The 22,980-nt window shown below is 38.3% G+C and overlaps 1 protein-coding gene across 1 annotated transcript in view; it reads right to left on the reverse strand.

Annotated features, from left to right (window-relative positions):
- Nucleotides 1–22,980, reverse strand: part of COL25A1 (collagen, type XXV, alpha 1) — a 307,286-nt gene that overhangs the window by 136,151 nt on the left and 148,155 nt on the right. The window contains exons 3-4 of the mRNA XM_010561056.1: nt 6,473–6,517; nt 4,352–4,359 (exon numbers count right to left, since the gene is read on the reverse strand). Of these exons, the coding sequence (XP_010559358.1) occupies nt 4,352–4,359; nt 6,473–6,517 (53 nt within the window). The remainder of the gene's footprint in view (nt 1–4,351; nt 4,360–6,472; nt 6,518–22,980) is intronic.

Below are 22,980 nucleotides of genomic sequence, written 5' to 3' on the forward strand. Positions count from 1 at the left end.
CAGCTGGACCAAGACAAAGGACTGGGCCTTCAGGCTCTAAAGAAAATTATATTTTCAAACTGTCCCCGTGAAGCCTTCAAAACACGCATGAGTCCATCACTAACACATTCACTCATTTTCTCAACTTACACTTTAGGCCAAGAAGTTAAATGTACGAGGCTTTTGTGCTTTGCACAATATAAACTTCACCTTGTGGGTTAAGCTCATTAACTGGAATGACGAACACCACAGATACTTAATTTCCACAGAAGCCATGACCTAAGAGCCTAAGGGCTGGTTTGTTGTCACTGTGGGTCTTTTTCCTTTTAAATCCTAGTCTTTGTATACAGAGCTCACAGCTGGATGATGACCAAAAAAGGGTTTTTTAGCAAGCTTTTCACTCCATCTTCTCCTCCACACACTTGTGCACGCATCTACACAGATTAAGCACTCTAAATGAAATTGGAATGTGTACTCTGAAACCTGACAATGGTTTCAGTATATCCAAGCAGGTTTCTTGATACTGATGATCGATTCCTCACCAGCTGACTTGCAACTACTTGTAATAGTAAAGACAGGCACTGGACGATGTTTCATTGGTAACATTTCTCAGAAAACTCTGCAACTACAGAAGATGCCCAGAGAAAAGGTTTGAAATGGGCTGCATCACAAGAAGTGTGGCCAGCAGGTCGAGGGAGGTGATTCTGCCCCTCTACTCTGCTCTGGTAAGACCCCAGCTGGAGTACTGCGTTCAGCTCTGGGCCCCCCCAGCATAAGAAAGACATGGACCTGTCAGAGCAGGTCCAGAGGAGGGCCACAGAAATGGTCAGAGAGATGGAACACCTCTCCTCTGAAGACAGGCTGAGAGAGTTGGGGTTGTTCAGCTTGGAGAAGAGAAGGCTCCGGGGAGACCTTATTGCAGCCTTTCAATATATAAAGTGGGCTTAGAAGAAAGGTGAAGAGATTATTTTTTTTTACCAAGGCCTGTAGTGACATGCCAAGGGGCAACAATTTTAAAATAAAAGAGGATAGGCTAAGATCGGACATAAGGAAGAAATTTTTTATGATGAGGGCGGTGAGACACTGGAACAGGTTTCCCAGAGAAGCTGTGGGTGCCCCATTCCTAGAGATGTTCGAGGTCAGGCTGGATGGGGCTTTGAGCAACCTGGTCTAATGAGAGGTGTTCCTGCCCATGGCAGGGGGTTGGACTAGATGATCTATAAAGGTCCTTTCCAACTCAAAGCATACTGAGATGCTATGATTCTATGAAATTATCATCTACCTGCAGGTGTTCAAGGCATGCAATTTCTATTTACCAACAGAAACATTTCTAAAACTCGCTGAAAAAAAAAAGGCATCTTTTGTCTGAAATACATAGGCAAATCAGTACGGGAGGGCCCTCCAAGCTATACTATCAAGTGCTTTAAATAAGATCATTATCATACTTCAACAGTCACTATGTTGTGCATATGTATTGTCTCTGAAATGCATCCACTAACACATTTTGTCACTTGATTTCTAATACACACATGACAGTAGGTGTATACTTTTTTCCTTGAGTGGGACACTGCAGTCAGCTTGTCTGACTACTTGAAAGAGATATACTATTAATAGATTTTAGAAAGATGCATTATTTCATATATTATTTTTTTCAGGCATTAAATCCTAAAGATATGAATGAAACTGACAGAAAAATGAATTCCATCCATTATCAGAAAATTACCCTGTGATAGACAATGCAGCCAACTGCTAGGACCTCTGTAATAGTATTTTACTTTGCTCAAAATGCATTGAATGAAGCAGCCAAGAGAAACAGGACATAATTAAAAGAAAGGACTTAGAGGTTCCAAATGGCAGCTGTACAGCTTTCTAATATGGAAAATTGAGATGCAGTATCTTGCTAAAGAATTTTTCTTTTTTAAATTAGAGTAAAAAATTTATTTTGTATGCAAGAATGCAGAAACTCAACACAAAATATACACACTGTCAAACAACCAGTGCATTGCATTTATGCATTGTAAACACTCAGGTTCTTTTGCAAAACTTATCAAAGGCTTTTTAGTTTGTTTTGTTTATAAAGGAAAGTCCTACATTTTCTAGGCATCTGAGAAACAGAAAAAAGGTCTTTTTGACAGTAACAAAGAAAAACCAGAATACAACAGGATTTTAGAGTAATATACACTATCATAAATATATGATGAGTTACCGGATAGCCATTTCGCCCTGGTAGACCCTGGTTGAATGAGATGAAATGGTATGACACATATTAACAACACAGTCATGACACATGACAACAAACATGCAGAGTACATTACTGGCAAATTATAATTTGCATATTGATTGATTTTTTAATATGTGATATTACAAACAAATAAATATGAAATAGGTACTACACAGTGAAGAAATGAGGCTTTGGCAATGGAAATTACATGTTTTAACTTAAATAAACCCTCTAATTGAAAGGCTACTGGCTACTTCTGATGGTCACTGAAATTCCTTTTGTTATGAAGAGAATTATGCATGTAGACTGAAGGGCAATATGTGGTTAAAAGAAAAAAAGGTTTAGTGCTTAGGCAATAAAGTATTAGATACATAGGCTACCACTAGAACATAGGTGGCAAAGAAGAAATTTGAGAATGCTATAACAGATCATAAAAAAAAATTGAAAGCCCCAGCCTTTGGCTGTTATTACATGTGACACTCAGTAGTCATGTACAAGGAAAATAAACAGAGCACTGCAGTAGCCTTTGAAAATACAATATACACATAATTCCATGCAGTGCTATGTGGGATATACAAATATTTGCTATTTAAAATGAAAATGATCACCACAGTCTCCCAGGTGAAAACAATAACTATGTTCACAACAGTTGCCCCTAGCCAGACCACAAGTGTCTATCAAAGTGAAAAAGTGAATTAGGAACAGAAATTACATTTTTAAAGGCCTTGTAACAACTTAAACCCTTACTGCCTGTCAGCAAGATGAAGTCTTGTAAGTTTTGAGTATGAAAGTTGGAATTTTAAGTCAGATACTTCTTAATATTATTCAGTTTTGGGAGCTATTTCACGTTTGTGTTAATATTGTCACAATTGAGACTTTTCTTGTTTTGTTTTAAATGGACCTATACTAAAACAGTGGGGAGGTGAAGTCAAAGACATTCATAATGAGGCACATCATGAACTCTTGCCACGTTGTCTTGCTACAGGAAAACCACTTGTATCGTGATTTATGGTCGTTTGTGTTTCATGAGAAGACTGAAAAAGAAATTGGGGAAGCCAGTGTTTCTTTCATATAGGCAGCATTAAGTCTGGCTTTTCATTGATGGCTTGTTAAATGAATTTGCCACTCTGAACTGCTGAGCACATGGTCAAAACTTTTCAAGGATAAGTAGTATCACTGCTCAATATATACAGATTACAGTAAAATCATTAGGTCACAGCAGAAATTCAACATATTAATTCACTATTCTCAAACATGCATGTAGCATAGAATAGACAGATAATCTGGTCCTGAAAATATTGTGGAAATACTGTATCTATCAAATTAAATAAAAATAGTTAGAAGTCTGCAAACACCGTAAAAGAAATACTGTTCTAATGGCCACACTTCTACACCATATGGTGCACATGGATGGCATGACAAATATGAATATTTGAGATATATGTGTTTAGTCCTGTTCTTCAAGTCAGACTTTTGACCTATCCTGGGAATATACAACAAAGCAAACAAAAAACAAAACAAAACAAACAAAAAAAAAAAACAAAAAACCCAACCGAAAACCAAAACCACCATAAAACCCCAGAAGAGACAAACTGTTTTCTTACAAACAGGGTTAGCCCAAGATTCAACCAACTCACTAAACTAAATAGTATTATTTAATACTCATTTTACACAAGCATTTACTGGCTTCAGTAGCAATTACACTGCAATGAGCTGGACAGCCTGTATACCTGCAAAGAATAAGAAGCCTGTACGCTAAGACTTTCTGGTAACTGCAGAGGAAGTTACTACCCAGTGAAAGGCAGAGTGACTAATAGCATACTCACACATTTTTATACTGTAGTAAAATATCTGTCATCAAGTCATAAGCAATGAACATGAACATAACATACTTACGTGGAATTGTGATCCACACTGCTATCTGAAGCGCTGAATACAAATCTTTATTTTTTTAGAGACTTTTTTCTTAAGGAACCTTCTGATTAAACTATTCAGCTCCAAGATAATTAGTGAGTGTTTACACTGTGTAAGTATAAATATCAAAATTCCCTTTTGATGATATGTGATCATTTTATCATGGTGATATCTTAACAGGATCTAACAGATTTTTCCCTGATTCTGGAAGAACCAACAATGTATCACTGTACTTACAGGAGGTCCTGTGGGGCAGGGGAGAGGGAAAGAGGGTAAAAAAAGAGAAAAAAAGAATATGTAAGCTTATGAAGTTATTAAAGAAAGACACATATGTACGAAGCCAAGCACAAGGCCTCAGGATTGTAAGTGAGCAAAACTGCTAATACACTGTACACATTTTCCCATTCAAGTGGAATTTTCAGCTTTGGTTGTGCTTTGCAACCTGTAAATATGACTAATGCCTAAATGCATGCGCTTACCTTACCAATTCTTCAATTACAGTCATGCAATCTTATGCAAGTTGCTTCTCCATCCATTTCCATGCAATTTCATGCAGGTCCAAAAATACCAGCCATGGACTACAATACATTTTGTCAGACTCCACATAAAGCGTATGTAACCACATCACCAGTTTCAGTTAGCCACGCAGTTGGCATTGGACCACAGCTTGGCAGCAAAATTGCATAAAGTACCCTTGGCATTTAACCTTGGCATCTTGTCAAGCCATACATGTTCCAGCATCTTCCAGCCTTCCAACTTTGCCTGTGAGGGGAGGTTTCAGTGGCCACCTGACAGTGCTGAACTTTCTTTTCATCACCTTTCTTTCTCAAGGCACACATATAAAATGCTCCCCATTAAAATGTCACACTTTGTGAAGTGATATTTGCACATTTTTTCAATTATTTAGACTCAAAGACTTTTGTATAGCAGTTCTTGGAAACATTATCAAAGGGCCACAAATCAAATCTACTATTTCAGTCTTATTAAGTTGAGCAGCTGCAGCTCCCAAATCAATGGCATTTCATTAAGCTTTTATGCCTCTCTCTAATTTCTGAATAAAGCGAAGTGCAAAAGAAGTATAAACCGACAGCAGCTGTACTTTGAGATTGCTTTTAATATTGACAGGCTTTTGGTTTTAACAATGCAATTTTATTGTCCAGTAACTAAGGTGATTTCTTTATCCTGGTAAACATTCTTAAACAGCATTTTAAGGTGCAGGTCTGGTTTTAAATGAGAGAGATCAATTTCCTTGATTAATAGTTTAATATGTGTTTATTTGAGGTGTAAAATGAATCGATAAGCATCCTGCAAAGTAACTGCCAGGATCGTTTGTAAGACAGTCTTCAATCACAGAATTTCCTTCTGTATCATAGCATTTTTCTCTGAAGTAAATACTACGCCAACACCGAATGGAAACACCAAGGAGATTTCTATTAATCTTTGGCAGGGCTTGTCTTCAGTTTTGTGATGCAGGAAAATATGGAAATAGTTTTTAAGAGCTAGATAAATGATCATTTGCAGAGATAAGAAAGGCTACAGAAGATTTACAGAGATCAAGTCGATTGGAAGATTTTCCTAACTGGCAGATTAGATGAGAGCGCCAAGGAGAATAGAAATGCTCATTTTCTCCTGCATTGCCTCCAGAAAGTTCACCTTTATGAAAAACTCAATCCCGCAAGGTAACCAACAGTTCCAATTCCCATGAATGTCAGCAGGAAGAGGTGCTCAGCACCTCACAACATTGCCTCAAATGAAATTTCAAGCTCCACACCAACAGCGGGATTCTCTCAACAGCAACCTCCCTGGTACAGGGTAATGAACCAACAAATGTTTTTCTTATTTCTGTAAGAACTTAATTGCTGCTCATTTCTAGTAAACAACAATTTCTCTCATACAGAGTAGTCTACTTATCACATTATTTCCCTAAGTACCGACATTCTTAACATAAGGAATTTTATTTCCTTCTTTATTTCTTTATAAAATTGTTTGCCTCAAACCAAGGTGGCCTGATGCAACACTGACTTATAGTACTCCAACTACTGACTTACATGGAGTTATTCTAACTTCCACAAGTGTGAGGAGACACCAAAATGGTTTGACAATTACCAGTGTGTTACCAACGGTACCGTGTCAACCATTATGAAGTGCGCCTACAAATTAATGATGCCCAAGACTAGAAAACTATCTGGAAAGCCACCAGGTATATGCCAAGGGTCACAGATTTTTACCAGAGAAGTTTCAGAACTCTCTTTCAGAGCACACAAGCAATAAAAGTAAAAATGAAGGCATGCTGGGTACACATCCTCACAAAAACACAGACATCAAATAACAATGGATCTTATGAAATTGAAAACTTACCAGTCTCTCCTCTTCTGCCCCGCTTACCTCTTTTCCCTGGAGGACCTAAAAAGAAGATGGTAGGTTGTAACTTTTTTTCTTGAAATTATAGGTAGAATATCGTTTGTGTTTGGATGTAAGGGTATTAAACAGATGCATTACATGAAGTCCAGAGACTTTGGCTGAGCAAGGGTAAAAGATAACCAGAATAAAATTTAGGAAGTTGAAGATAAAATTGACAGCTACATGATCCACTATAGGCTCTCAGAAAAAAGCCTGGGAGAAACTTTAGAGGTCATCCAGTTCATCCCTCTCTCTCAAGGAAAAAGTTAACCACATCTAAATTACTACTGCAATTTCCACAGGTATTTTTTCCCCAGTATTTCACTGTTCTGACAAGTGGAACATTTTTCTTTATGTCCAACTTGCTGCACTGAAGCCCATCAATTCTTGTGCTTTCCACCACGAACCCAGAGAAGAAATTGTTCCTTTTCTTCTCTCAAAAAAAGTCTTTGCATTCCTCAGAATTGCTGCACCATTCCTCCAATCTTCTCAAACCAAACTTACCACAGGACATTAAATTTCATTCAGTTATTACTGTATTAAGCCCAAAGATTAGTATTTATTTATAAGAGCAAATCCTCTGGAAAACCTTATCTGAAAACATCAAAGAGATGAAGAAACCATCACCTGGCCTGCCATCCCCCAAACACTAACAACAGTATGTGTGTTGTTAGACACTAAAGTGCTTTACTTCCAGTTTGTATCTGTTAGCCATACCACAACGGTTTAGTCCCTGTGCGTTTTCTGCTAAGGAGTCCTTTACTACTCATTGTCCTTTCCCCACAAATATTTGCATCCTATAGTCAGTGTCTGCTGCGACCTCTAAAGAAAAAAAAATCAAATTGGTTTTGTCCCTCATTTCTGCACTCCAACCTTCAACGTCCTTTCTAAACTGCAGACATCAGTACAACATTCTTCCCCTCTGCTTGGTGACCTTGACATATTGCTCCTGAAACTGCAAGGCAAGTACACTTGCACTCCTCCTTGTACAGCTAGGAGGAGAGGCAGCAGCTGTGGCAGTGACACAGAGCACTGAAATGCTGCTGCTCTGAAGAGAGAACCACAGGTGGGACTCTCAAAGCTGCTGAAGAGAGGCAAGCGCACGGCTGGAATTTCCAAAAGCAGCGACGCGTGCAGGAGCACAAGTACCTCTGCTGTGGCTGGATCTCACCGTTTGTAATAGATATTAGGTGCACAGGTGGTTTTGTGCAAATAGTTAAGCAACTGTCTGCTACTTTAAACAGCTACAAGATTTTACAAATCATCTGTACTATCATCCCATAGCTTTCAAATGCATAGGAATGCCAAATCTTAGTTTGCATTATATATTTGCAGCAATCTGGCTTCAAAGACTAAGATGCTGAAAAGCAACACTAGTGATACAATTTCAATATATACATGAAATAGCACTAGTTTGCCAGGGAAATAAAAGCATATTGATTAAAAAAAAAAAAAAGAAAGAAAAAAAAAAAAAAGAAGAGCAGCTTTTGCCTTGATGGCAGAGAGTTTTATTCCTATCAGAAAATTATAAATCTCACTAAAATCCTTCTTTTTTGTTCTAATAATTACAGTAGTAGCATAATGCAACACAAGTTTAAGACAACAATATTACAAGAAGCAAGAATGGCATAGGATATTCATAATCAACAGCATACTTAACAAGACAAGATTATTTTGTTATTATATGCTGAAAATTAGCAAAAGTGTCACTTCAGCGTGGAGAACCGTGCAAGTTGCTCCTGAAACACTGCTCACAACACAGCTCTGCAGCAATTTGGGCTGATCACAAACATGGATGGGCAGGAGAAACTTAAGGTTCTTCACCAGGTAATGACCTGTCTTTCAGCATATAGCAACAAAATATTCCCATCCTGTTTTGCAGAATATTATTTTATTAAAATTTAACTGTGCTATAGGTGTTCACATGCACACACACAAACATGTCTACTACCAAGTTTCCTTTTGAGAAAAGAACAGAACTTTAAAACTAAAAAACTTCAGCTACAGACCAGAAAAAGGTATTAAAGCCACTAACAGAAAACCCCGAAGGTAACTTCAAGCTATGAATTTTAGGAAGAAATGAAATTTGTCCAGCAAACCATATTTCCAAAAAGCATTAAATTGCCAGTTTAGTAGACATGTACAGTGACATCAAAGAAGGGGCTCCAGTTCAGGTCTTTCCTCTGACATCAAGCACCAATCCCTTCTAAGCTGTTATTCTGAGATGCCTTGATTTAGATGTAAGTATCAATCACCAGAAAAATGCTTATTATTATTATATTTCCAAAGTAACAACACTACTGAAGTTAGGAAAATTACTCTGGACTTAGACCAGTATTAATGAAATCATACTACCGCACCTGACCTTTGGCTCATCAGGCCAGCAGTATTTAAGGGCCATTAAGTAATGTGAATCACTTCTCCCTCTCATTGAAAGCTTTTTTGATTTCTGCACTGCTCAGGTCTCTGTCAAGGTCATGGCATTTGCTAACCTCTTAGAAATTGTGAGATGAGAGGTGGTGGATCTTGCAAACTTCTACTGAGTTTTGGTGACCATTTGAGGAAATAATTTCTATTTTTTTTTTTTTTTATTTTTATTTTTTACCAACACAAAGCAATTCATTTTAAGCAGTTAATTACGGGTGGTTCCAGTTCACAGAAATGCTAACGCGGACATTTAAGTTCATCACTAGATGACCTACTACTTCAGAAAGTACATGAGCTTTCATGTTTTTCTGAACAGGCTGATTTCTCTAAATCTGAACTGCTAACATCATCTGTTGCTCCAAGAGTTTCCAGTTATCAAAACCCTGGGCATTTTGCTATAAATATTAATTTTCCATCTGTCTACAGTTTTATAACTTTGCACTAATTGGAGGATTTGGTGGAGACTCATTGCAGCAGAAGGAGAAGTGAATAAAGTTATACTAAGCACAATGTCACCTTACAACAACTCCACAGATTTTTACAGTGTGCACAAGATACACAACGTATGACACAACTATCCTGAACTTTCTTGCCCGGGTTAAAAATCTCTCTAGAAGAGTATCAGAAATGTCCATGATGAATTGAATTTTATCCAGAGTATTTAAAAAGTAGTTTGTTTTGAACCTTTTTATATTAAAAATACAAAACTTAGAAAGAAAAACAAAAGTTTGAATCTCAGTGGAGTGAGCTGGGTTAATAAAGATTAATGATACTGAGCAATAAGCAAAAGCTAGTTCATAGTAGCCAAGATTTGCTAATACATTGTTTTCCTAAGCTCGCTACATTTACCTACAGGTAGGGAGTAAGAGTAAAATGCCAGAAGATCAGCTGGTTTTCATTTTTAACTTGGTTTAGCTTCAAAATATTTGAAATTATTTTATTCTTCCATAAACATTTATTAATCTAATTTTTATGAGCAGGAAGTTTGAAGAGATTTTTTTTTTTTCATTCAAACGTCAAAAAAAATTAATGCCACTGATATTCCACATCTATGAAGGGAATGTTGAAAATTAAAGAAATTGGGGGGGGTTATATTTCCAAAAACTAAGATTCAATTAATTATCTGAATTTATCTTCTCAAGCAGTAAATGTCAGCTGCTGAAAAAGTTTTGCTTTTCTTACCTTCCATAAGAAACTAGCAAACAAACAAAAAAACCCACAAACAGAAAAAATCCTCACACCCCACACACAACCAACTTCAGCCAGGTAACAGCTTTAGACTTTGACACTTGATATTTTCACTGAAATACAAGCAATAAAAACTAACAAGTCAGTAATAAGGCTGTAACAAACAATTCCTCCTCTCTCCCCCAAATTCTTCTCAATCTTCAGCAGAAGTAGCTGTTGAAATAACTACTGATACAGTACCATTGCAGAGACCATGTAGGAACAAGAATGTAACTAGATTCCAAGATATTTTCAAAAATATTAAGCACAACTTTGGTGACATTCACCTTCTAGTAATGGGTATTCTAATCTTTGCAATCAGAAATAATTAGTACAGATAGACTATTGTCAGATCATTGTTGTGTTCCTGGAGAGGTTGCCTCAATGTGCCCTATTTCTTTTTTAATAATTTAATAATTTGTCCTCTATGCACGTAGTGGTGCCGGAGGTCTGTGGCGAACCTACTATTTTTATACTGCTATCTGGGAGGCAGTTTTTACTAGAGGAAAGCAGATTACTATTGTATGTACTCCACTATATGCCTTGCCATATATCAAAAAAGGTCACATAAATCAGCCACACACCTTAAGGGGTGGGAGCCAACATGCCATCTTCACATTACAAAAAGACTCAGATAGGTGCTTTAAGCTTAAACAGACAAGAGAATCTATCTTAATCTCATAGTTAAGAACAACATAAATCTTAATTTTAGATCTAAGGATATTTTTTAAATCAGATATAACAGATGGAAAATACACTCTTTTAAAATTTATTTATTATTGCATTTTTCCAGTGCTTGGGCTGGTTAAACTGAGTTAAACTATGACATCGTTAATTTATTAAAGACACAAAAATGTAAAGATGGTGTATATTGTTCACACATTAGACAGCAAAAGCAGGATTTTCTTCAGTTCAGTTCTCCACCTACATTCTAAAAAAGAACATTCCAAAAGCATGAACAGGTTGTCCTTGCTCAAAGGGGAAAAAGACTGACCTATCAAAAGCCTAAAACAAGAATAGTGTTTTCCTTCTCCGAGATACATTTTTAGCTATAGAAGAAATAATTTACATTGCAATAATACACATTTATGAGGCATGGGGAAAACCGGGCTCAGGTTTTTAATCGGTATAAATCAGTGATGATGACTAAGTTACATTGCTTCACACCAGCTAAGAACTTTGAAAACAAAGGAATAGACAATGTGCAGTTTGCCTCCATCAAGCTTTGGCTCTGTAACTTTCTCTTAATCTTCTAAAGACTAATCCTGTGCTGCTAAGGAAATAGATTCAATAATTAAGTGGCCCAAACTGGGAGAGGAAGTTATGCCTTAACAGTCAGGTCTTTCAAAAAAATCCATATATTCATCTTTAGAACTAAGTGTGGTACTAGCACATTGTTACACTGGCACCACCTGTATTCTTTCATTTAGTGATATATTTACAGCAAACAGATTCTACTTTTCAAAGCCGCACACTGGAAAAAAAAAACCCAACAAAAAAACGAACAAACAAAAAAAATCCACCCCAAAAAACATTTGGTGGATGAGACCTATAGTCCTTCTATCAACACCTGCCAGGCACGTCAAAATGCTTTGCCATTTGGTCATCAGCTGATCTAGAAAGTCAAGTTTGTCCTAATTTTGGAAAGAACTACAGTGGCATTATCAAGCCATAGGAAAAGGATTTACCCATCTTGGGTTATACCAAACTCCAACAGGTACTCACTGTCCCTGCAAATAAGAACTCCTACAGCAAACTGGTGCACCAGCCTAAGGATAACAGAAGAGTTCAGAATCCTGTTCCCCGTTTTACTGAGGCCCAGGACCTTGCTCACATGTCTCTTGACACACACACATAGCTACCGTTAAAGGTAATGGGTATTCCATGTGTACATGAAAAGAAGAATATTTTCCTGGCCATTTCGAAGGACATCTATTTCACACAGAGTTTACAGCAACATAAGATTTTGCCCATCAAGTCAGAAAAATGAATTGGCCCAATTACGTTCTCAGAGTGAATCCTGAGCGATTCTGCTGAAGTTAGAATTATTTCAGTATCATCAGGCATAGAATGCCAACCTTGCTGAAATCACGTGATGAAAATATCTAGAAGTCAGCTCAACCAAACCAACCAAGCCGCCCAAACTGTCCTTTCCGATTCTGCTGTAACGCTGGCAAAAAACTGCTGTTGGTTGCATTTCAAGCTCCATCACCCCTATTTGTCAATGGATTCAACTCTCTCCTTTCCACTTCCAGAGTCCAACCCAGCTGCCATCATTTAATCCCATTCCACACTTCTCCCTGTCAAACAAACCCAGGAAGGACTTGCAGTAACGCGTTGAAGCCAGCCAGCCCCTCGCTGCTCACACGGAGAGGACCGCTTTCCCAGCAAAGGGACGCCTCTCTGTTTTACAGCTGCAGGGGCACCGGCGCAGGCCAGTGACGCAGGTAGGCCGCAGAGCAGAGCGGCAGCCGCTGAGCCCAACCCTTCTTCCTGTGAAATGCGCACACCACGAGCAGAGCAGCGTGCTGACTCCAGTTAACGCTGCGTAATTAACGGCCCCATCCTGCCAGCCTCCTCTTGCTGGCATGGTCACTGACTTCAGCAAACAGTACTGAAACATCCCAATGAGCTGAGCTCTCATTCAATGGATGTCTGGGCACTAAGATTCAACAGACACATCCACGGTCCTTTCCCATAGCACTGCCATCAATTCCATCCCAAGTAGGGACAAATGGGAAGATTTCTACCTCCGAAGCTGAGCACGCTCTTACAAACACTGCATGGATCTATTCCAGCCAACTTCATCAGCCTCTTTGCTCTTTCCTCTTTTCCTAGCTTTTTTAGCTCACGTAACACTTGGACTCTTCTTTCCTCCCACTCTGCGTAATCATCCCATCTGGCCTGTCAGTCTTCTGCTTTGTACCTCGGTCTGCCTGGGATGATCTGCCCGAATTCCCTACCTCATAAAATTATCTACCTCATTTCGAGCCTCAGCTGGATAAATAACATTCATTGTTTCACACACAGTACATCATCTTTTTGGCTCACCATGAAACATCATTACATTGCAGAGCTTGGATGCATGTCAGAGGCTATTATGCAACTTGGCTGAGGAAATGCCAAAATCAGTCTATCTGATCCACAGCAAAGAAATCTGACCTCCCTAAGTCAGATTATTTGTACCACTTCTGTGCATGCTACATGCCATCTGATTAGAGGCATCTAGCCTAGCATCATTTCACTAGTACCAGACACTAGTGAGAGAGCTCAAAGAATCCCACGATCATCACTTGTAAGATAGCCAGAACTGCACATACATGCATATATTCTCTCTTTTTCTTCTCTGGTAGTTAAACATGCTTGAAGTGTGAAAGGTAACATCCCTTCCAAAAATTCTAATGTCATGTAGTATTATCAATCTGAATTAATTCTATAACTATATCAATGTCTACTCCTTTTTTTCCCTTAACCTTGTAAAACTGTTGGCGTAAGAAACCATGTGTGACAATAAGCCTCACCATGTAAAATATGCTTCAAGAAGTATTTGTTTCTTTTTGTCAATGGTAAGTTTACTGTCTCATAAAATCAAAGATATCTCCTTCCACATTGTTATGAGACTGAGAAACTTACATTCCCTACCCAGCTTCTTGATACCATTGCGCTAAATAGCACACACATTTTTAAGATGTTCTCATGTTTGTCTTCTTTGTAGGGTGAAAATACGCTATTTTTTTCAACCTCTCCATCTGAATTTTCTCCATATCAGAAAACATAATTATTATTACCTTTTCCTAAGCTTTCTCTGATTTTGCAGTGAGTCTTTTAGCATGACAAGGCTGAAACATCTCATGCTTTGTCCACAGACCTGAGCAGTCACTCCAGCATGACTCCTTCAGGAGGAGCACTAATGCGTGTCCAGCAAAGCTGCTCCATACCAGGAGTCAGCAGCTGGCAATGAACAGCTTGACACAGCCTTTCCTGCAGAGCCTGGCAAGAAGCATCTCTCAGCCCTCAGGTTCTCAAGCACTTTCCCAAGAGCAGGTCCTCCTCCCAAGCACTGTCTGTGCTCAAAACTTTAATAATTTCTCTAAAGACAGCTCACTTTAAATCTGCAAATTTCACTCTGCTTCATCTTTCCCCCAACAACACACTGGCTCAAAATGAAATCAAAGGCAAAAATTTCTTAAACAAGACTTAATGCCATCAACTATAAAGTAGTAGATAAGCCTTGACAAGCAAAACGTACATAAAATTCAATTCTTGGCTATGGGTAACCACCGGACACCCTTTCTTGTTTTCCATCAAACCTAGAAGTCCAAAGATACTTTCCTTCTGTAACAGCTGCAGTAGAGGGTTCACAGCAACCCTGGGTTTTGAGCATTCCCTAAGCACTACATAACTTCTACTTCTCTCTCCCTCCACCTAGACTCCTCATAGATATAGTTTTCCGGCATAAGTGTACTTCACCTATTTGGTCCTATTCAGACCCAGGCACTGGGAGTCTTTGAAGCTGCGTTTACCCTGCCCGGCCCACAGATAGTTTGGTGGGTTGAAGCAGCCCAAGAGCTTTGTGAATGCTGCTGGTGCTGCTCCCTGGGGCTAGATGCTTGAGCGCTTAAGGGATATTCCCCCTTTTAGTTGCTCTGCTGGATACCAGCTTCCAGCCCAATCTGAAGACTGGGCTCATTAAACACTACATAAACATCAGGTACATGTATCTTCTCTTAATGCCACAAGATAAGGTGGGTTATCTACTTTCTACAAATACTACATGTGACCTTATTAACACAGGTAATAGGTGTGAGAGCAAGTTGTTCTGTCTACAAATCCTCCTCCCATCAGTTTCCATTTTCTTTCTCTCTGTTTCATTATTGTTGTTTTCATGTTCTATATGAGTGATCAGTGTTCTAGCAAAACTGGCACCACTAGTTTACCTAACAGACCTACAGCATATTTTGCATTATTCTTCATCCTTCTGTATGCTGACACTTTGGCCATGTTCTTTGCCATAGCTGTAGTTTTAGGAATGCCTTCACTGACCTATTCATAAATATATCACAAATCTTTACCAAATTACAGGAGTGTTGTGATGCATTACAGTCCCAAAGTTTAATCACATGGACATTTTCTCTCTTTCTTTTCTGTTCAGTAGGAAGAGGACTGGGGTAGGAAACACTGCTGCTTAGGTGACCTCATTTTGGGAAGACTTAACAATGCAGAACAAATACATTCTTGAACTTTGCATTTTTCACAGGTTACTGTATCACCAAAGTGCTGTGGCAGAACATGTGTAACTGATGATATTTAAAATACTGTCAGAGGTGAAGATTCACATTTATAAGGCAACCAGTTAAATTATTCACCTCAGATCACAGCTTTTGTGTCCAGCTACGAGCTAAAATTACAACCTATCTTGCTAAAGCTTTCTGAAATAGATCCCAGTACCCTGGGCTGGAACAGTTTGCTGTTTAGTCTTACAGACTAAATTTTAGTTGTGAGGCCACTAAACTATTTTAATGAACACATAACACTTCAAGCACACATGGTCATCTTTACAAACACAGAAATAGCTGCTATCACGTGGCTGACAAATATTGCTGAGGGACAGCTGAAGTATGTAGGGATAGCTATTCTATACTAGCAAGGCATGAAAGTCTTCCCATCATTTCTACTTGCCATTCCATTGTATTATTATCATGCCATATCAATAGTTGGCCCTATGATGCAAAAAGCATATGTCATATTGAGAAAAACTATTTAAGCTTCATTTGACTTTTTCAGATACTAACATAGATGAAATAAGAAATAAGGTATCAGAATTAAATTCTTCTTTGGCATCAGTAGAATTTAAATTACGTTTAGGAACAGATTTAGATGCTTTTTGAGGACATGCAGCCATACCGGATGGTGAAGTAACTCAACAGTACCACTCTAGTTGTATTAAAACAAAAGCTTCAGAATTAAAAGCCCTTAAAACCTAATTCTGCATCCACCTTTAGGAAGTCATGTTGTATCTCAAAGTTCTGCTGTCAACAAGGACAACGTAACAACAGCAGAAAGCACATCATCTTTCTCAAATGCAGTGCCTTGGACAGGCTAACTCTCAAGTAGAGAGTCTGTCACGAGTCAACCTTTCTCTAGAATGTAGACAAAAACACAGGGTATAGGTCAGGACAGAGCAGGGCTGCAGCATTTCAGGTAGTCCTGAGAAATAGAGACCTTTCCGTGTCAGTCAATGCACTCCCCCAGCCCAGTAAATGGCAGGTACCCTTCCATGCAGTAAGTACTATGCAGACATTCATCCTGGCTGTGGCTTTCATGTTACTTGTGTCAAGTTACACTCAGTCTGAGCGATTTTTCACTTAAGTACATGGTCTTGCATGTGCATGGGAGACTTTGGTCATTACTTTCTCTGAGGGCTCACTCTGACCTGAGGAAACCCATGACCTCAAAGCTTCCTCAAGCAACCAAAGATGCCCAACTCTTCTCTCCTGAGAAAAAGAGGACACCTCTCCCATGTTGCAGTGGGATGAACACAGGCTTAGATGTATGGGTCACACCAGGGCTGAAACCCTTGCAGCATGTTAGAATCAAAATGGCCTTTTCTATTTCCTCCCAAGTCCTACATCAATTTATTCCTTCTGCTGTAACTTCCCACCAAGTTCCTCACGTTCTTTTCCCTTTGCATTTCATAAATCTGATATTTTTTTTTTTATCTGTTTTGCTTTTTAAAATGCATCCTTTCTCCTTGCTGGCCATATGGCTCTCAGCTGCCAGGCGCAGTACAACAGCAGCTAGGTGCAACAGCCAGAGAGAAGTCCTGCTCACCACCTGCCGATTAGACACACCCTCAGTACTCTTGGGAGGTGGAACACAGGCTGTTGGTTTTGCTTTGGAATGGTTGGGATAGCTCACCTCAGTGCAAGCGTGGGCTGTGTTAAGCATATGAAAATGATGATTTTTCCAAGGCTTATAACTTTGTGAAATTAGAGTGTCACCTTCCCCCCTCCCACATGACAATAGCAGAGGGTCATATAAACCTGATAAAAATACCAGCCAAGGTTAAATCTCAATCTTTCACTCCAAATTACGGCTATCTGAGATTTTATTAATAAAGAACAGGTGAAGCCAGAATATATTTCCTTTAATTTTCATTCTTAAACATCCGGCCCTGTTTAAAAAGAAACACCAATAAATGGTGGTTAATTTTTGGCAAAAACATAAGCCACTGAAAACTGAGTCTCCCCACTGGCAAGGGAGGGGCAATTCTAATAACGATATGTCAGCTACTCATAACCCTTATCGTGGTCAGTCCTGTTATTTTCATTGGCAGTTATGAAGGTAAAATTACCTAAGGATCAATGATTCAGATTCCTCTGAATACTCACCATAGGTTGGGAGTTTTGTTATGATTTTCAACAAGTATCAATTTAGAGTGCTTTTGAAAATCTCACTTATAAAGTGCTTTCAAATAGATTTTTCACTTTAAACATCACAAAACACTCTGAAGATAAAGTATGACAAATTTCAATTTTCACACTCTTCTGTTACAGCACCTACAGAACTAGTAATTTCTTGACAGAAGTGCCACCTTTTAAAATAGATTTAACCCAACTTTTTAAATCTGATGATACTAGCAATATTGCCTTAGACTTTATTGAAAGGATATAAAATTTATCATTTTATGTACTATGGATATGACACTGAGGTAGCGGCTATATGACCAAAGAGCAAGGCATTTTTTAATCTGCACTTGAAATGAACCTGTAAAAGCAAACGGCTTACCAAACATATCTGTTTACAAGCTGTAGCTGAACCAAATGCATATTTAAGCAACTACAGTGTCTTTCAGTCTTAGTCCCTTTTGTAAACCTGCAGTGACCTACCTTAACCTATTTATATGCTACTCAACTTTTCCACATTTTCTGGTTTTTCTTCTCAGCTCAAGAGCAAGCCTAAAATCCAAAGTATTGACAAAACCAAGTAAAATTTCCATCACATAATTTGTCATATCAGTTTCATTTTATTCTAAAAATTTTCTCCTGCAAAGTCACTGTATAGCCTTTCTAGATTTTGGGAGATGTGGAACATCATCAACACCATATTCAGTTAAAACTGTACAACACAAATGAAACAAATATTTAATATCCTAGACTATCTCCACTTACATTGTAGAGTCCAGGTGTCTCCTCTTACTACAGATTTGATCCGCATGCTTAACTTTTAAGCCATGATTGACAAGACTTTCGTGATTATGATGACAGATTAAAGTGTTCATTGAATTTAGAGGGGTTTTATTTCAGTTGTGACAGTAGTGTACTGGGAGACAATGAAATACAATACCACAGGATTAAAGGTAGCACATAACTAGTCAGGCACTGGTACTGCAATCATCTTGGTCTAACCCACACATGCTGATCACCCATTTAAACATAAAACCCTACCCTGAGCAGAGCATATTCCTTTCAAAGTCTTACTCACGTGCCTCCTCTCATTTCTAACATAATAAATATATCATCTGACGAGGAGCTTAGTGACAGCTGCACAAGTTAGTTCTAATTACAAAAAATAATAGGTGGCTTTAAAAGGTTCAATAAGTCTCTATTGCATAACAGCACCAAAGCAGCACAATTATTGCTTACAAGCAAAAGTAAATAAATAAAAACAGTGCCAGGACTGCCTTACTCCCCAACTCCAAATGTCAGTTTCTTCTGGATAATCTGTATAAGCATCCCCTCTATTGATGCACCATTCACCTACAGAAAGGGAGAACAACAAACTGAACACAAATGCTTCAAAATATTTTGTCTGAATTAACGCAGGAGGTACACAACTGCAAAAGACCAAAAATAATAAAAAGGAAGTAACTTGTTCGCTTTCGTTTACATTTCACAGCTGCCTGTGAACTTTTGCAATGATACTGGCTCTGGTTCCTAAGGAGACACATATTCAACCTGACAGACAACAGTAAAATATTTTTATTATCCTGGGCTACATCCTGCTCCTTAGTCTCGATTATTTCAAACAACATACTTGCCTGAAAAAAAGTCTTCAAAGAAAGTACAATCTCCTGTGCTTTAAACACTCTCGTGAGACTACGCTCATGAAATATAGCAGTGTGTCTTTGATCCACTGGACATTACTTCAGGTTGAGACGCGAGTGCACTGGATAATGACAATAAAAAAAAGACTTTAGCAGATGCCAAAACAACCAGGACTTGGATTGTTCTTGCTATACAAGTCTCTTTTGTCATTGAAGAGGACAACCAAGGAAAGTTGTACTGGGTCAGGCTCAGAGTAAGATTAAAGAATTAATGGATGAAAGTTTATTATACTACTACAGTGACTTGTTCCATTATATGATTCTAATTATTTTTGAAGTGTCAAAAATTGTCTAGTGTAAATGTAAAGCTTAGTACACGTCCCACATATAGAGATCTTGCAGAAAGCAGCACAAGAGAATGGATGCTCTCAGCTGCTTCTCTGTGACCAGCTGTATCTTCGGTAGCTTGGAAACCATCCAATGCTGTAACTTTGTCAGCCAACTGTAACCCCATGTTGAACTTAAAGAACTTAATCCACTCTATTATTGCCTTTTCACAGGTGGAACTTGTGCCCTTTTCTTTTATCAAGGTCTTTCTCGTGACATAATAGAGACTCCAAGCATCTAATGACTGTTCATATTAATTTATATAGATGATTCTTTACCCATACAAAGAAAAAGGACTAGCAGTACAAATAAGTAAAAAATTCCATCTTGAGCAAAGCACATGGAGTTGATCTATCATTTTAGACTGCCAGACACACAAATATACATTCAGAGCCAAGTACACACACAAAAGAGCTTTCTACTTCAAGGCAACTCCAGAGGGCCTTATCAGCTTTGACTGAGGCAAATCTTCGCCTGAAGCTATGGGGCTTTTACTTGGGCAAGTGCTGAATTAAAAAAAATCATCTTGAGATTTGGCTCAGTCTCAAAGAAAAAACAAAGTAATGGATATTCTTCATAATATATTACAAAGCTAGCTGTTCTCTAACATACAATAGATGACACATGCTACTGTGTAAATAAGAGTTAGAGGTCCTTATACCCCAAAATTACACACCTGTTACTTATAACCTGTTATTGTTTATGCTTGAAGATTAGCTACAAACTTTACTCACAGTATTTTTAGAGAGTGAAATAAAGACATTAGCAATGTTTTTCACCTATCTACTACAAGCACAGAGTCAAAGCTAATTAGACTGGTACTGAAGTCAATCTAGTTAATCAAATTCGTAGATAGCAGCATACTTTTCTGTCCATGCACGAATGGGTATGTCTGTAGGGCAGTTACAAAAGAAACACACCTCACTGTCAATAGGGCAACCTGCTTTGGCCTTCCATCTGCAAAGCACAACTGTAGCTTTCCACAAGCAGTAAGTAGCAATAACATTTGGAGTGAAATGACAACAATGGAGAACAAGCTTGGAAGCGGCGAGCTCTCGGCTTTTTACACTACAAGTCAAGCTGCAAGGAGCCTGGCATGTTCTGTGTGAAAAGCTATTGATAACATTGCTGTGAGCATCACAATATAACCTTCAGGGAGCTGACCATAATGGAAGGCTATTCCTTGTACAGATGTTTGAGCAAGAGTTACATTCTTAACCTGCCCAGATGTGTCACAAGATGTATTCAAGGTGTCACAAGTGGAGTAAACTACTTTTTACAAACATCTTTCTTAGTGAAACTGGACAGTATGACTTAACACTGCCTCCAAAGAATGGGATGTTGAAAAACACTAGGCTCTGTATTATACCTAAAATGCTGTCCAGAGTTAATAAATTTATATGGTGCTGCACTTAAATATCCTGAAAGCAGAATTTACAGGAAGTTAAACATTAGCACTTTGCTATGACTAAGTGTTGCGTTTTACTAGAGGCAGGGAAAAGCTATATTCATAATACAACAGGAAGTTATATTCATAACCCCCATCAAGGTTAAGCTTTAATAAAAGAATCTTCTTTTAAAGTTTACTCTAAACTTCAAGGACTGTCTGAGTCAGGAGGTGGGACATCCTCCTACCCCTTACAGTTACAACACTGTCCTAGCAAGGGCCACAGACCTGCCAAAAGTGTCCAGTGTTGTTCTTGTGAAAACAATATGTCTGCAGAACTCTTGGGGGGGAAAAAAAAAAAAAAAACCCACAACCAAAAACCAACACAAAAAAAACCCCCTCTACAGCTTTACTGAGATCCCAGAATCAGTGATATGAACTCATATGTTCCTGAACAAAATAATAACTTGGCAACAATGTTTGGAACAAGTTATAGATTGCATATAAACCTACTTGGCAAGCCAGACAGCAGGGTATTGGAGTAATTTCTCTGGGATAAAGGCATAGACTAACTCCTCCGTGTCAGTCATGAGCAAGCATGTTAGGGTCTGGCAATATCTCTCCGATGTTAATACAGGGTCATGATCATCTGCTGAATATCAAAGTCCAAACATCACTTCTGAATTAAGACTACAATATCAACCCTAATTAAAGGGATAGTGAATGCAATCAGCAAAAGCCTATCCAAACTGAAAAGACACTGCAAAACCACTTGTTTACTGTGGACTTTCAAATACAGACATAAACCAGACAGTGCTAAGAGTGCACATGCATGCATGCAAGCAAACTTTAGTGGACCTAGGAGAGGCAGCCCCTTTCTGTGGGCCACACAGTGCCAAATCTGAAAGGCTACTAGGTCTTCAGATAAATCACACACAAATAACAGACCACAGAGCAAATATTAACCATATTACTACAAAGTTTAGCAATTTCTCTACAACACAGTAAGAATTTCAGAGAAGAAAAGGATTTTTATTTGCAACGCCTCACTTATGTACTTACACGACTTGTTGGTGAGAGCAAACAATTCAAGTTGCCCAAGTTAACACTTAAAAGTAATCAGGAAAAAAACCCACAAATTTCATTGTTAGCGAATATGAGTCTCTCATCTGTGCCAGAGACAAGTGGCCCAAACAAGTTTAATTGAATTAGATGACAGATTCAGATCATGTCATGAGAAAACTGAAAGACAACAAATGCATGAACAATTTAAAATTAGAGCAACACTCACATATTAAATAAAGGCAGACCTTTAACTATCAATCTATCTTTCTGAAAGATTCTATTAATTCCTGTGCAAAAGAACAGCCACTCAGATACTGGTGTGATGTCAGACGTACCATTAAAATCACTTATAGCGGAATTGGACACAAAGGAAGAACACCTCAAGAATTTAAAGGTATGTCAAAATCAGTGGTGTTGAAAGCAGTACTAGGATCAAGCACTTCTGGATGAGGATATATGGGAAGACAAGAATCTGCAACAGGGTTACTTAGAGGTTCAACAGGAGTTCAATAGAGGTGGCCCATGCACTTTTATGCTCTTGAAACTCTTGCTCAATTCAACATGAAAAGAGTACTTTGACAGCCAGATACTGAGTCATGTAGCTATTACCTATTAAAACAACAAACAAACAAAAAAAAACAAAAAAAAAACATTTGGTGGGGAAAGGGAGGAGAGAGAGAAGCTTTCTGCCTTTTAGGTCTTGATCTCTTTCAGAAATGTCATCGTTGCCAGAAAATGTCCAGATTTCAGCTGCTTCCTCTTCGTGGTCTTTAATGTCATTACTGTTAATATGTTCAGCAGATTTCCCTCTTATTATCACAACAGTCAAAGAAAAAGATTGTTCCTTCACTTATGGAACAACCAGTAAATGCAACTAGCAACCTTTGATCAGACCCTGATTTTGATTATTCAAGCTTTCACAAAGAT

This window comes from Haliaeetus leucocephalus, unplaced genomic scaffold (genome assembly GCF_000737465.1).
Source record: "Haliaeetus leucocephalus isolate CR32 unplaced genomic scaffold, Haliaeetus_leucocephalus-4.0 Scaffold140, whole genome shotgun sequence".
NCBI lineage: Eukaryota > Metazoa > Chordata > Aves > Accipitriformes > Accipitridae > Haliaeetus > Haliaeetus leucocephalus.